Genomic DNA, 13,724 nt, shown 5'->3' with positions numbered 1-13,724 from the left:
AGTAGTTAAATTTGGGGGAAGTCGGAAGTTATACGCAGAAGTTCTACTGTGCCAGGGGGCTGGTGTCCCTAACCCCCATATTGTTCAAGGGTTAACCGTAAATTCATGATTTAACAATAGGCATCAATGCAGAGGCAATTAGAATGGTATGACTTAGTGGCAGGTATAAAATTTCAGTGTAATTGAAGAAAGCTATGTATATATAATCCAAAAGGGGAGAATTAATGAGTTAAAGGTGAAAGTACCTGAGCAATACTTATACTTAAAAAATACTGAATTGTTGCATTTTTTTTAAAGTAGTCTACACTTTTACCCAATACTTATAACTTTTTCATCATTATTATATCCAAAGAGTTAATGCCCCCTGGTAGGTAAATTTTACAGAAAAATGAAATTACCATGAATAGAAAGAAACAATAGTAACAGTGCTCTACAATGAATAGGGCACAATTACATTAGCTCACTTTTAGGGGATAACAAGAGTCGTTCATATTATGCCAGTTTTGTAGATGCAAAAAGTGAGGCAGAAGATAGATTTAGAGGTTGCTCAGCTAGTATGCATCTGGGTGATTGATCTGAGATTCAAATCCAGAACTCCTGGCTCTAAAGACCACACTCCTTTCACTTTGGTCTTGAACCCAGTATGTTCTGAAGCCATGAAGTGCTCAATAAAATGCCAGGTAGTCCATAAACCAACTCAGGTGGTCTACACAATAGTGCAAGTTTGAACAACACATTTTACCTGTCGCTGAACTACAAATATCAAGTAAAGGTGAAATAATGTTAATCTGCATGTAATTATTTAACTTTCTGATCACCTGCATTTTGGCAGGCAAGACGGACTGCCACCTTTACGATAATCAGCTAATAAATCCTCATGATTGTTACACTTTTATGCAGAGCAGTAATCTGAACAAATTGGCTGCTGACAGCTGCGGTAAATTGCCAAGAATGAGTGCTGTCAGAGAACAAGTTGTTTTTATGAACGTGCAGAATAAGTAAATCCTGTGTCAAGCAATTTTATTCAGTCGGAGTTATTTGCAACCCAATATAGCAAGATTTATGGCATTATTTATTAGTGTGCAAAATGCTTGTTTATCTTGAAAGTGGCATTGATTTGGGGTACATATATTTTCGGTTGGGGAATTGCTACTGACTTTATTTGTTGCATTGTTATCGGGGCTGAGGAGTTGGTCCTGCCCATGAGAACAAAGTGCTACAGATGTAAGCTTCGCTAGAGAGATCTATTTCAACAAAATTTTTATTAATGGTGTTTGATAAGAAAAACTTATTCCAAATGGGCAAGTTCTGGATGAAGAACAAATGCTTCCAGAATCTACAACCATAAAAATAAATCTGTGACTCTTGTGTGTAATGCCAAAGGAAACAGAACGTGGGATGTGTAGGTGCACACATATGTGTGTTCCTTATAGCATGGCAAATGGGGAATACAGCCTTTGACTTTGGATATTAACAAAATTAATGTTCTCTGAAGGTTGAAGGTCAGTGCATTTGACACTCTATAGGCTCTGATTTGCATAGGTTCTTATTTATGATACCAATTCTCCAATAATCCTTTTACTTCCTACATAGAACGAAAACAATCCTCCTGCATTATTAATTTGAAAGCACAAAGACAGCTAGTCAGAAAATTCTAAACTGAAGAGAGTTTTTTCATGAAATCATTATATTTCACTATTTTTCTCACTGAGGATTGAGTGAAATATTTCATTAGTGAGATTGACCATATTTAAGGAAAGAATGGAATATGTCATTGATTCTTGTCTTGGTTTTCCATATAATCAACCTAAGATTTCAATCTATTTTCCTGCGTGGGTTACTATTCTTTTCTTCTGAAGACTTCCTCCAAAAGTTCATACTCAATGCAGTGTTTCATATACAGTGGGCAGAGTTTCCAAAGACAACTTTCAGGCACCACCGTGTGTATATTAAATAGTTTACCTTCATGTCAGGCAATGGAGATTGTCACAAGTTGCTCTAATACAGCACTCTCCCCGAACAGAGTTAAACAGTGACAACTTCTAACAACAGAAAAGCAAGAGCAGCCTGAGCATTTTGTAATGTCAGAGATGGTGTAAAAACTGCATAGTTGTGAAACTTGAAAACACGTTAGTGGTTACGTATTGTAGTCTTGAAAATGCAAAAATTCTAAGGAATTGTGTATTATATTGATCCATAGTATAAAATTTTGTAATATATCATGTGTTATTAGTCTTACTAATGTAAAAGCGTTCTCATATATTACAAAATCTCAAAAAGCTTCATAATGTTATTATTACATTTGGCCACAATTATGTAAAATATGTGTTGTTGTTTTTTTTTTAATTACCACCCCCCACCCCCACCAAAGAAATTCCATAGAGGCTTGTCTTCCTATTCTGAAGACTTTGTTTTCAAATGTCTTGCTAATCATGATGGCTTTATAATATCATTAGCTAATACTTCAAGGCACAGCACACACTGAACAAGTTTATTGTCAATGTAGATGTAAATTTCTATTGCAAATATTGTCTTGATAATTTGGGGTTGTTTGGGCTGAATTCTTGCTAGATCTGATTAGACCATCATTGGTTTGTGAATCAGAATGTGGCTGACATAGAGCTCAGCTAAGAGCAGAAGTGGTGTCTCTGCAGATTCTTGTTTATCATTCTGCTCACTGGTGCTTGTTCAATTAGCATTATCTTCAATCCACAGTTTCTTTACTGGGATCTTTTAAAGCCAATTGTCCATTTTGTGAGGATTAGTTCAGTTAAAACTAGATTATATAATCTGTAAATCCATTTAACAAGGCATATATGAACTGCAATTCAGTGAAAGCAAGTCAGCAAGTAAGGGGGCCACTGTCTACCCCTCTATGTTATGTAGTTCCTACTCTTTCCTAAAATACTTACAGGCCATAAGTGACATACCTGATGCATGGGACACCTGTGTTAATGCATATATTAAACATTTATAAAGCTTGATTCTTGACCTGTTTTTAAATTAAAAAAAAAAATCCCAATAGTCCTAACATTTACTCCTGCACCCCAGTGTTCTCACACGTATGTACATGTATACGTGCAGGGTGCTAAGCTCAAGACTATTTCATCTGGGAGGAATATCACTGGTCACTAGTTCAGGCACGGCAGATAGAAGGACAGAGGAGAAAAAAAGATGGTAAGAGCACTGAAATTTTACTCTGTACTCTTAAGGGGAAATGTCACCAAATAAATGTGACATATTTCTTTCATGTGACTAAATGCATACAGTTTTTTAAAAGCACAAAGAACTTTAAGGTTTCATATGGAAGTCAGGAAACTTTCAAGTTCTTGCCATCATTAAATTTCTCTGAGCCTCAATTTCCCCATTTGTGGAATGAGAGAAAGTAGCTTTGAAATCTTCAGTTTCAAATCTGTTTTGATTCTTCTATTGATTGATGGATTGATGAGCTGGGTTCAGAATATATAGTAAGTTTTTAAATTTTCCAACATCAAACCGAGGCATATACAATAATAAAACCACATATTATATTTAGATAGTACTTTCAACTTTTCAAAGTACTTGCTCATCTGTTACTCCTGTGTTCTTACAACTCTATGCAAAGAGGAGGCATTTAAAAAAATTGTTTTCCATTTTTTAAATGAACAAAGCTGATGTACAAAAACTTTAAGTGACTTGCATAATAGCACAATGCTAATGAATAAGCTTTATTAAAACTTTGGTGTTCTGAACCCCTGGTCGCAGAGTCTGAAGCCATTTGAACTTTGTTCAAGGCAACACGCTGAGTCTGTGGTAGTTCTGGGAAAAAGGAGATGAGAAATTAGTGGGCTTAGAATGACTGAGTTCCTAAAATCTAATAGAGGACACATAACAGAGGCCTGACACACTTAAATAGTTCATGAATAAATGGGTTAATGAGTGAGAGAAACAAGTGTTGAAATCAAACCCCTTTCTAGGGGGATAATAGAGGGTGGTAGAATGGGCACATTACACACTAGCCCTGGTCTGCTACTGTCACCGTGGGTAAATTTTGGACCTCTCTTCACTTCCATATTGTCCATAAGTACTTTAATACTTACAAAGCATCAACTATATTCTGGGTGCTATGCTAGATGCCTGCCATTCTGCCAACTGCAGGCTATTTCATTGAGAATTATTAAACTTGGCAAGCAAAGATAGATATATTAGCTCAGGCAGAGGGTTGCTTTATCCAAACACAAAGAAAGAGCTACGCCCTAGCATGGATGGTGGGAGAATCATCAGCTGTCTGCAATGACTTGAGTCATAAGTGTGAGTCAGCAAACGACAGCTGATGGTAAGTCATGGAGTGCACCATTGCCTTGTTAAGGATATTTCAGAAGTAGTGGGAACCTAGGGGAGGGGTGTAGTTAGGTTTGTGTTTTAGACATCTGTTACTGAGGGGATTGAATTGTGTCAATGGTTTTCACATTAGCCAAACTCCCTAAAAAAGAGAGTTTGAGGCAATGATTAAGTTCTGATGCTTTACTGGGAGATAGAACCCCGGGCACTGAGAGTGAGAGACAAAAAACATAAGGCAGGGAAGAGTAGGAGGCAATGCAAGGCAGTATATTGGTGGGATGGCCACTGTTTCCTGAGTTTCAGAGACAGAGCTGGTTGCTATGCACCCACCTGGCCACATGTGGACAGGTAATCTGGAGAATCATCCTTTGAAGCAGTCTGTGAGAGGGAGAGTGTTGTGGGGAGTTATCTTCCCAGCTCCTATTCCATTAATCTAAGTTCACCCCACCAGAAGGCTATTGTTGCATCTTGTTTTTCTGGCTCTTGATCAGGGAACCAGATCCCACAACCCACCGTATGGCTTGTCATCCAAGTGAGGAAGTGGTCTTAGAAGTCAGAAACTTGGGACATGTGGCCATTAGGCCTAGATGCACAATGGCAGCCAAGGGGAGTGCCCAGCTTATTTTGGCAAGTGAAAGTTGAGTCAGTCCTAGATGGAAGCTCCATGAGGACTCAAGCACAGTTAATCGGTCATGATGGTGGGATGAAAAGCAGACCCTCAACCAAAGTCACAGTTGAGGCAAAGCAGGCAGCAGATGACCCATGACCCAGGAAGCCTTGGTTTCAGGAGAATCTAAGGGAATGAAAAGATGTATCCAATAAGTTTTCAGCTTACATGTGGAACCACAATATGAAAACAGATGTAAGAGAAGCCGTTTTTTGAACTAGAGAGGAAAGTCCACACCTTAGTTTTTCACCCTTGTCCCCTCCACGGCAACTTTTGAGGTACCCCCTTGGAAGACAGTCTGAAAATAGATTATCTGCCCTCTAGCATCAACATAAAGTCTTTTCTGGAAGATGTGTATAATACGTTTGAAGAATAGTATTTTGTTGACTAAAAGATGAATTTGTTCTCTTGGGTTTTTGGTTTGTGGAATTGCAAAGAAAGGATGCAAACAAGTGTAAACATGGATAGAGTTGTAACACATTGTGAAATTGGGGGTTTTCAGGAATTTGAAGTTTATCTAGTTCCATTACCTCATATTGCAGATGAGGACACTGGAATTCAAGAGAATAAGTTTTCTTGGAAAAGGTCACACAACTAATTAGTGACAGATGGAGGGCTGAAATGAAGGGAATCTGACTCCCTATCCTGGGCTCTTTTCCTTGAGTACATATCTGCGTATGTACTTTGGGACTTCATGAATTTGCTTCATTGTTCTTTAAATTTTCATTTTCACTTTGATAACAATGTCAAACCATTAATTTATGCCAATTCTGACCATCCAGATGACCACCAAGGACTTCTATATCCAAACCGTAGTGAATCTTTCCATCCTTTAGGAAATAACAGTACAAGGTTGCTAAATACAGGTGAATCTGCCTGTTGGGCTGCTATCCCAGATACAGACTGTTAAAAACAACAGAAATTTACTTCTCACAGTTCTAGAAGCTGGTAAGTCCAAAATGGAGACACCAGCAGATTCTGTGTCTGGTTTCCTGGTTCAGAGACTGCTGTGTTTTCTCTGTGTCCTTACATGGCAGAAGGAGTGAAGGATCTCTCTGGGGCCTCTGTTATGAAGGCACTAATCTCATTCATGAAGAGGCACTAATCTCATTCACCACCTTCATGACCTAATCACCTCACAGAGGCCCCACCTCATAATACCATCACATCGGCCAATAGGTTTCAACATAGGCATTTTGGAGACAAACACTCAAACCATGACACTGGTCTGTAGCAATAAGCACTGAATTTGGAACAGACTGTTGTGGGAGTTCTGTCTTTGTACATATTTATTCAACAGCAATAAAGGGGTAGCAAAGACTTTTTTCCACAAAATTCCAGCAATAATTTGATTTAATACTCACTTAATGCAGATTTCAGTGGTGCCATGATGCTAACTTCATTCTCAAGTTAACAAGACAAGTTGGCTCAGTTATCAGGCAGCATTTCATTTAAAATAGCATCTGAGGATTACTCCTGAGCAGAGTTTTTAGATGAAGAGTAGAGCTGAATAACCCCAACTAGCAAAAAGAACCCTGGAGTCACTAATACTCTCTTCAATACATTTATATAAATAAGCATTTTCTACATTAGAATTATTAAAGTCAAAATTCTGAAACATTAAATATAGGATAGAATCTGAGACCATTTCTACAAGAATACCCAATATTGAAACTTTAGTTGCAGCAGAAAAGCATAATCTTCCCTATAAATTTACAATGTTAACTTAAGTTTTATTAGTTTCATAGTTTTGAAAATTCAATTTGTATATTTTCTGAGTTTATCTTCTTATAAAAGCAATAATTTACAGTCTTCTGTAGTTTATATATATTTTCAAAGTATAAAAATAACATAATTCCATGCTTCAAAACTGAAAAAAAATTCTGTTAAAAACAAGTCCAGATATTACCCAGTTTAATAACCAATGCAAATAGACACACTTCCTCCTGGGATACATGGTTACTTAGTGAAGGCTAGTCCAGGAAAAAGCCTAGATCTTTGATTCCATTGTGTCAGATTCAGGTCCCAGCTCTGCTGATAACTAACTGTATAGCTCCATTAAGTCATGTATCTTCTCTGGCCTTCAGTTTTCTCTTTGTTAAATTAAGGAGATTGTAAGGATCACAAATACCTATGCCTGTTGGAATCAGATACAGAGTTAAGTGAAATAGACCAGTTGTAAATAATAGACAGCATTAGGGATAGTAATTAAGTCAGAGGACACTTGCTCTGTCTTAAAATGTTTTTAATTCAAAACTTTTTTAGCACTACAAACAAAAACAGTATATCAGTGGGCCAGATTTTATCTGAAAGTTGCCAATTTGCAACTCTTGGACCAGAGCATCTTTAGAGAACCTTCCCCAAGTCTAGAGCATCAAATGCAATGACTCTAACATAAATGAAGAGTAGGCCAGCATCCATATGACCAGTGTAAAATGGTAATAGCCAAAGAAGGAAATCTTCCAGAAAGCTGTGATGTATTTTAAGAGTGATACAGTGTCACACAAAAGAGTAAGGCGAGGATGAGACTGGGAAATGCATGATCCAAATGAGCAAAAGATCTTTATTCTTCCCAACTTTATCCAACCAAAAGTACTGTGTGAATTGTAATCCCTGTTCAACTCTCTAGTTTCATACTCCCAATCTAATCCAAAGACCCGTTTACATTCAACAAACTCCAGGTAGGCACTATGCCAATTGCTGGAAAGATCTGTAGAAAATCATATTGATGTTCTTCCTTTTTATTAGAAAATGCATTTGATTGGTTGTCTTTCACCATTCCATTTTTCTCCTCAATTTGTTCCAGGTGTCATTGACAAGAACTTAATTCCAGTTAAAATTATAATATTAGACAAGGAATTTGGTATGTGTTTTCCAGTCTTCAGAGTTTAAGGAGAGAGCATGAAAGTATTTTGAAATGCATGTTATATTCGCAGAAACAATGAGGTTATTTGATATATGTTCTCACTTTAGGAAGATGTTTTCCAGATTTGGTACAGACTCTGATTTCCTGCTCTCAACAGTTAGCATTTACACACACGGACTTTCTGTCACTGACCAGGGCGTTTCCTTTTTTTTTGTTTCTGTACTCCCCTTCCTCTCAGATGTTTCTAGTCCCAGCTACCTCTCTTGTCATTTTTGATTGGCACAAATAAGAGGAAAATGTGACACTTTGGTTCAGTTTCTAAATTTATGCATACTAAAGAGATGTTTGAAACCACCTATAAGTGTTAAGACCCTATTTCTAGAAAATTTAATTTAAAAGCAAAACAATAGACAATAAATCAAGTAAAGAATAAGAAAGAGCAGGGTGCCTGGGTGGCTCAGTTGGTTCAGTGTCCGACTCTTGATTTCCACTCAGGTCATGATCCCTGGGTCTTGGAATCGAGCCCCTCAGCAGGCTCTGTGCTGCAGGTGGAGCCTGCTTAAGATTCTCTCTCTCTCCATCTGCCCCTGTACCCAGCTAATTCTCTCTCTCAAAGAAAAAAAAAAGAAAGAAAAAAAAAAAAACAGAAGAAGGAGCAAACATTTAATCTGTCCCTGATGGCTGACTCCCCTGTTTATGATGTTACCACATTTATTCTTATAATAGGCTATTCCCTGTTATAAATTCCTTCTGTTCATATCTGCCCCCTCTTTCTCAGTTGGTTGGCTTTGTGAGCACCTCAGTATCTTTCTCTTCCAAATCAGTTGACATTTTTATGAAAATAGTGTTTAGCTCTGAGCAAGTAGGTTATCATGCATGGGCTGCCATGGGGGTGCCTGGGTGGCTTAGTCAGTTAAGTGTCCAACTCTTGGTTTCTGCTCAGGTCCTGATCTTACCATTTGTGGGTTCGAGCCCTATATTGGGCTCCACGCTGGCAGTGCAGGGACTGCTTGGGATTCTCTCTCTCCCCCTCTCCCTGCCCCTCCCTCGATCTCTGAATGAATAAATAAATAAACAAACAAACAAATAAAGCATGGGCTGCCATGTTATGAAACCTGTATTAGAACAACTCTGTTATATAACCCTTGAGCTATAATATTTTTGGAGAATTTGTTTTTATTTAGATTTATGCATGGTGTTCTATGAATAACTGGCATGGTTTTAAAAATGAAAAACTTATGGCATCATAGTACATATTTTATTCATTGCTTAATAACATTTATGAATGAAGGAAGAATACCCATTGTTTTAAAACCTGCACAAGAATTCAGATTCTTGGTGGTTTGCTTCTTCTAAGGCAGCTCGTATTAATCTTTCCGTAGGCAAAGCCCCACTAAACTAGTCTGTCTAGGGATTGAAAGTCCTACCAATTTATGAATATGGTCACCATGGGTAGCAATAGAATCATATAAGTATGTTTTTTTTGTATCTTACAGGAAATAAGAAATTAGACACTAAAAATAATCAGGGTCTGAATTTTGTGAAGAAAGTGTGTTGACATGAAAGACGTATTCCTCCAGTGGCCCAAATAGTATTTCTGTTGATTTATTTTTCACATAGCTCTGAGCAGCCTGCCCTTTCACTGTTTGATGTGACAAGAAAGAAAGAAAGAAAGAAAGAAAGAAAGAAAGAAAGAAAGAAAGAAAGAAAGAAAGAAAGAAAGAAGAAAGAAAGAAAAGAAAGAAAAAGAAAGAGAAGAAAAGGAAAGGGAAAAAAAGCCACTTGCTAATTCAAAACATTTGTTCCTAGGTGCCAGGTCGACCTGTCGGCTCTCAGTAGGGAACAGACACACAAGTTGGAGCTGCAGCTGGAAGAGGGTGAGGGACACCTGGTGCTGCTGGTCACCCTGACAGCTTCGGCCACAGTCAGTATCTCTGACCTCTCCGTCAACTCCCTGGAGGACCAGAAAGAACGGGAGGAAATATTAAGGAGATATGTACGTATGTAACCCTCCTCCTTCAGGATTATGTGTGACTAGTTGAGGTTGTAAATAATTCACTTGGAGTGACAGAAGTACATCTGCAAAGCTGTCTGACAGATGAATCAGCACAAACAGAAAGCTGGGCAAGTGCAAATGCCATACTTATTACCCTGATGTCTAGACACCCCGTCTACTCTCGAGTCTCTTCCAAAGCAAGTTCTAGATCCTGAGCATCTCCTCAGTGATTTTGTCACGCAGCACAATTATCATGCAAGGAAACTTCTCATAAAGGAAAGTTAGGTGTACACAACATTACTTTAAAATTAATCCATTGACTCTTTGTAATTGCCATTAAGAATTCTTGGTCTTTCCAAGTTTGAAATGGAATTAATGGAACCTACATTAATTAGTAGCTTGGTAACAAGAAGATATTCCAGAAATTTTATGTCAACTGCTTAGAAAAGCCTCACTTCGTTCCTTTATTTTATTTTCATTGAATGTGAAATGTAATTAAAAGGAAGCCTCCCTACCTTTTGACCAAATGTAGACAGTGATTGGGTGGGATAGCGAGTCACTATAGTAAGTACCCTTCTCAAATTTTACCAAACCAAAATATTCGTATCCGAATCTACCTATTTCCCAGCATCCTCGCATTGTGCATTTTCCACCATGTAGTTTTCTCGAATCAACAGAGAGGGGAGCTCTTACTCCACCATTCTCTCTCATTGGAGACTTGAAAAAGTGAATGCCTGGGTACCCGTGAAGCCGGGGGGGAAAAAAGCTTTTCCACTTAAAATTACAAAGCTTGTATTGTACAATGCTGCCAGGTGTTTAGAAGGCTCCTCTGGACACTCAGCCATGAAACCAAGCTCTGACTAACAAAGAACCGCTTAATTTTTTTTTTTTTTAGATTCTAAAATATTCCTATTTGCTGACTGACATCCTTCCAATAACTGAATTTAATAAAGATGTACCTTATCAGGCTGTGCAGATAACATGAAGTGCTGGTACTAATGCTCTACAATATTCTTCAAACAGATTAGCAGGATGTGCGCTTCAGCAAATTTATTCTGGCTATCTCCACTGAATCAGCTGTCTGCTAATGCTTGTACAACTCATCCACCAATGGTGTTATCATAAACAGTTTAATAGAGGTGACTCAGCCAGGCTACAGAGTATATATTTTTAAACCACCTAAGAGCCCAACGTATTGTTGGGCATCTTCTAATATGTAATTGCAATTATGAAAATTATTTCACATTTTGGTACCCACAAAAACATATTCTCCTGTTACCAGAAGTGAGCCTCATGAATTGAAACAATTTTAAAGGAATTAATTGGTATATTAATATAAAGATTCTAGGTATTATGATACTGTACTTTATGGATGAATATTTGATACTATCCCGTATATTAGAATGATACTGTGGGCTCGGAAATTAGAAATAATCCAACTATCATTGATCCTTTTTTTTTCTTTTTTGTTGGATGGGCTTCCTTAAATCAGCCATTTCCATTCAGAATTTGAATATTTGTTTCCACACTTTCTTTCAAATGTTAGTTATTTTTTCAATAAAATACAAAACATTATATGGATGCCCCCAGCTAATTCTCAGGTTATATGCTGCTCAATGTATTAAAAAGTGAACCATATTTAAATGCATCTTTTTTTTTTTAGCCCTGAATTTCAAGCATAGGCCTGTATTTCCCTCTAGAGACGTAGCTGCTAAGACGCTCCTGTAGGTGGTAAAGCACATGTGTTATAATTGCTCATAGCCATACAAGGACAGAGACCTGTAGTTTCTGGTTTCAGCGTGTTTCCTTTTTATCGCACAGGTTATGAGATGATGAAATGCTGTATCATGTCTGAAACATCACTTGTTTTGAAGAAACCTAAAAAAAGAGGTTATTTGGAGACTTATTTGTATGTTTTCCTGAGAGAACATGTGTATTTTTTAAGTTTTAGGTTAAACTTAAGAATTTGATTTGGCAGTGGCCATAGTAAGGAAAGTAAACGAATTGCCCCTGAAAAGGCTCTCCATTTCTGTCCTTCAGCTGCTCATTGTAAAGCATTGAAGCCCCACAAATTAAACAGACATTACTGTGGGAACCATTATTTGATCACCTCATTCTGAAAAGATGGCTAATTCCATCTTTCTTTTTTTTCTTTTTTTTTTTTTTTTTTTTTTTCTTTTAGGGGGAGGAAAGCAGGGAAGGTCAATAGGGGGCGGGTAGTAATGGGTAGTAGACCAAGAGCGATTGTATGACCTTTTCAGAACGGGTATGCGGAACCCTTGCTCCCCCTTGTCACAGTTTAAAAACCAGAGGAGCTAGTTTAGAGAAGAAGTTGTTAGCATTCCATTTTTATTATGACATTTCACAGTCATCTGATTTAATGTCCCTTGACCGGATTGTCCACCGTGAGACGATGGGCTTGAAATGTTATTTAGAGCATTGATAAAAGGTGAGCGGTTCTAAGATGACAGCGAGTCATAAGGCTGGTGGTGTGACATTAATTTTCTCCATAACAGAGATGGAATAAGACGTCACGGTGACAAGCTGTCAATCAGCTCTGGCCCCTCAGAGCATCTCTATGCCATAGGATGGGGTATTGCCTCTCCCGTAATAGAGCTGAACTGAGATGCTCTCCCTGACAGCTGCTGCAGCCATAGAGAAAATATATTATACAGCCTTTCATTAAAAAAATAAAGAGGACTCCTCTCCAGAGCATTTCAATCTTTTCCCATCTATTGAGGGCTGAAAGGATTCACAGCAAATCATAGATTCCTCTGCTATGGAAATTTCGGGCTTCAGAAGCCATCCAGGTTTTGAGGCCTTCTAAAATAACCATAAATAACAAGGCAGGAATATGTCTTGATGAAGCATTACTGAAAGGTGTATTTATAAACTGATATATTTAAGTTTTTTGCTTTTTTTTTTTGAATTCTTATTATAATCAATATGTCACTGGCCTAAACAGTTGAGGTTGGCAATAAATTACTGAGTGTCAGCTGACTGGAGGAAATAAAACGTTCAGACAATAATTACTACCCCAAATGAGAAGCAGAACATCAGAGCTGAAGCGTCAGAAGCTATACGTCTGGGCAGTGAGGTTACTAGTATTGAACAGTTCTCAGCCTGAAGACTGAAGGTATTTGTTTTAGACACAGTGAAACTTGGTGGAAATTACTCTTGAAAATTAAAGGACAGGGACCCTTTGATAAAACTCTTCTCTGTTATTAGGATAGGAGACTTACCTGGGGTATAATAATCCATAAGCTCGTAAGCTCTGAGATAAGGGCAGGCTTCTCAAACCTGGTGTTACCACATTAGGAAGACAACAAACTCTGAGTTGTAACACCACTGTGTAAAGTTCCCACTGTTAAACCCTTAACTTACATTTAATTTAAATGGAGAGACAAGTGCATTTTTACTGAACGCTGTCCTTTGGGTAGTTCAAATAGATTTTTGGTGATAAGCAACTGTTTAAAAACAATAAAAGAAAACAATAAAAGACTAAGCGCTAATCCTGTGCTCAACACCCTTAAAAGTTAGGCTCCGAGATTACACATATATCTGCATTGCCTCCTCTCAATATACCAAGGTCATGGCTTCAGTAAACACTGATTAGTCATACAGGACTGATAAAGTTAATATTTCAGTAAGCTTCTGCTTGTCAGTATTCTCACATTCTTAATACAAGGATGGGAATGTTCTTTGGTAACAGTTTGATGACTTTGTTAGGTTATGCTCCCTGGTCTTATAGCACTTTAAGGATTATGATACAGAAGCCTTTGATTTACTGAGAAGAAATGCTGGTCTTGTCATGAGAAAAATGCTAGGAAGTGCAAATAAACGCATTTCGATGTTCTGTGTCAATACTTACTCCT

General features: G+C 37.7%; 1 protein-coding gene and 1 long non-coding RNA gene across 25 annotated transcripts in view; one reads left to right on the top strand and one right to left on the bottom strand.

Moving 5' to 3' along the window:
- MCTP1 (multiple C2 and transmembrane domain containing 1) overlaps window positions 1–13,724 on the top strand; it is a 535,596-nt gene that overhangs the window by 346,001 nt on the left and 175,871 nt on the right. For all 23 annotated transcript variants that reach the window (XM_042990098.1, XM_042990113.1, XM_042990072.1 and 20 more), the window contains one exon: window positions 9,663–9,849. In XM_042990098.1, the coding sequence (XP_042846032.1) occupies window positions 9,663–9,849 (187 nt within the window). The remainder of the gene's footprint in view (window positions 1–9,662; window positions 9,850–13,724) is intronic.
- LOC122239670 lies at window positions 1,973–8,353 on the bottom strand. Of its 2 annotated transcripts, none has more exons than XR_006219012.1 (2): window positions 5,922–8,353; window positions 1,973–5,113 (listed from the first exon to the last, which is right to left on the bottom strand). It is a non-coding gene; the product is annotated as an uncharacterized LOC122239670 (long non-coding RNA). The 2 variants fall into 2 exon arrangements; XR_006219013.1 differs by having other exon boundaries at window positions 6,018–8,353.

Source organism: Panthera tigris, chromosome A1 (assembly GCF_018350195.1).
Source record: "Panthera tigris isolate Pti1 chromosome A1, P.tigris_Pti1_mat1.1, whole genome shotgun sequence".
NCBI lineage: Eukaryota > Metazoa > Chordata > Mammalia > Carnivora > Felidae > Panthera > Panthera tigris.
The sequence above is the reverse complement of the archived record's forward strand: the minus strand, read 5'-3'. Positions and strand labels throughout refer to the sequence as shown.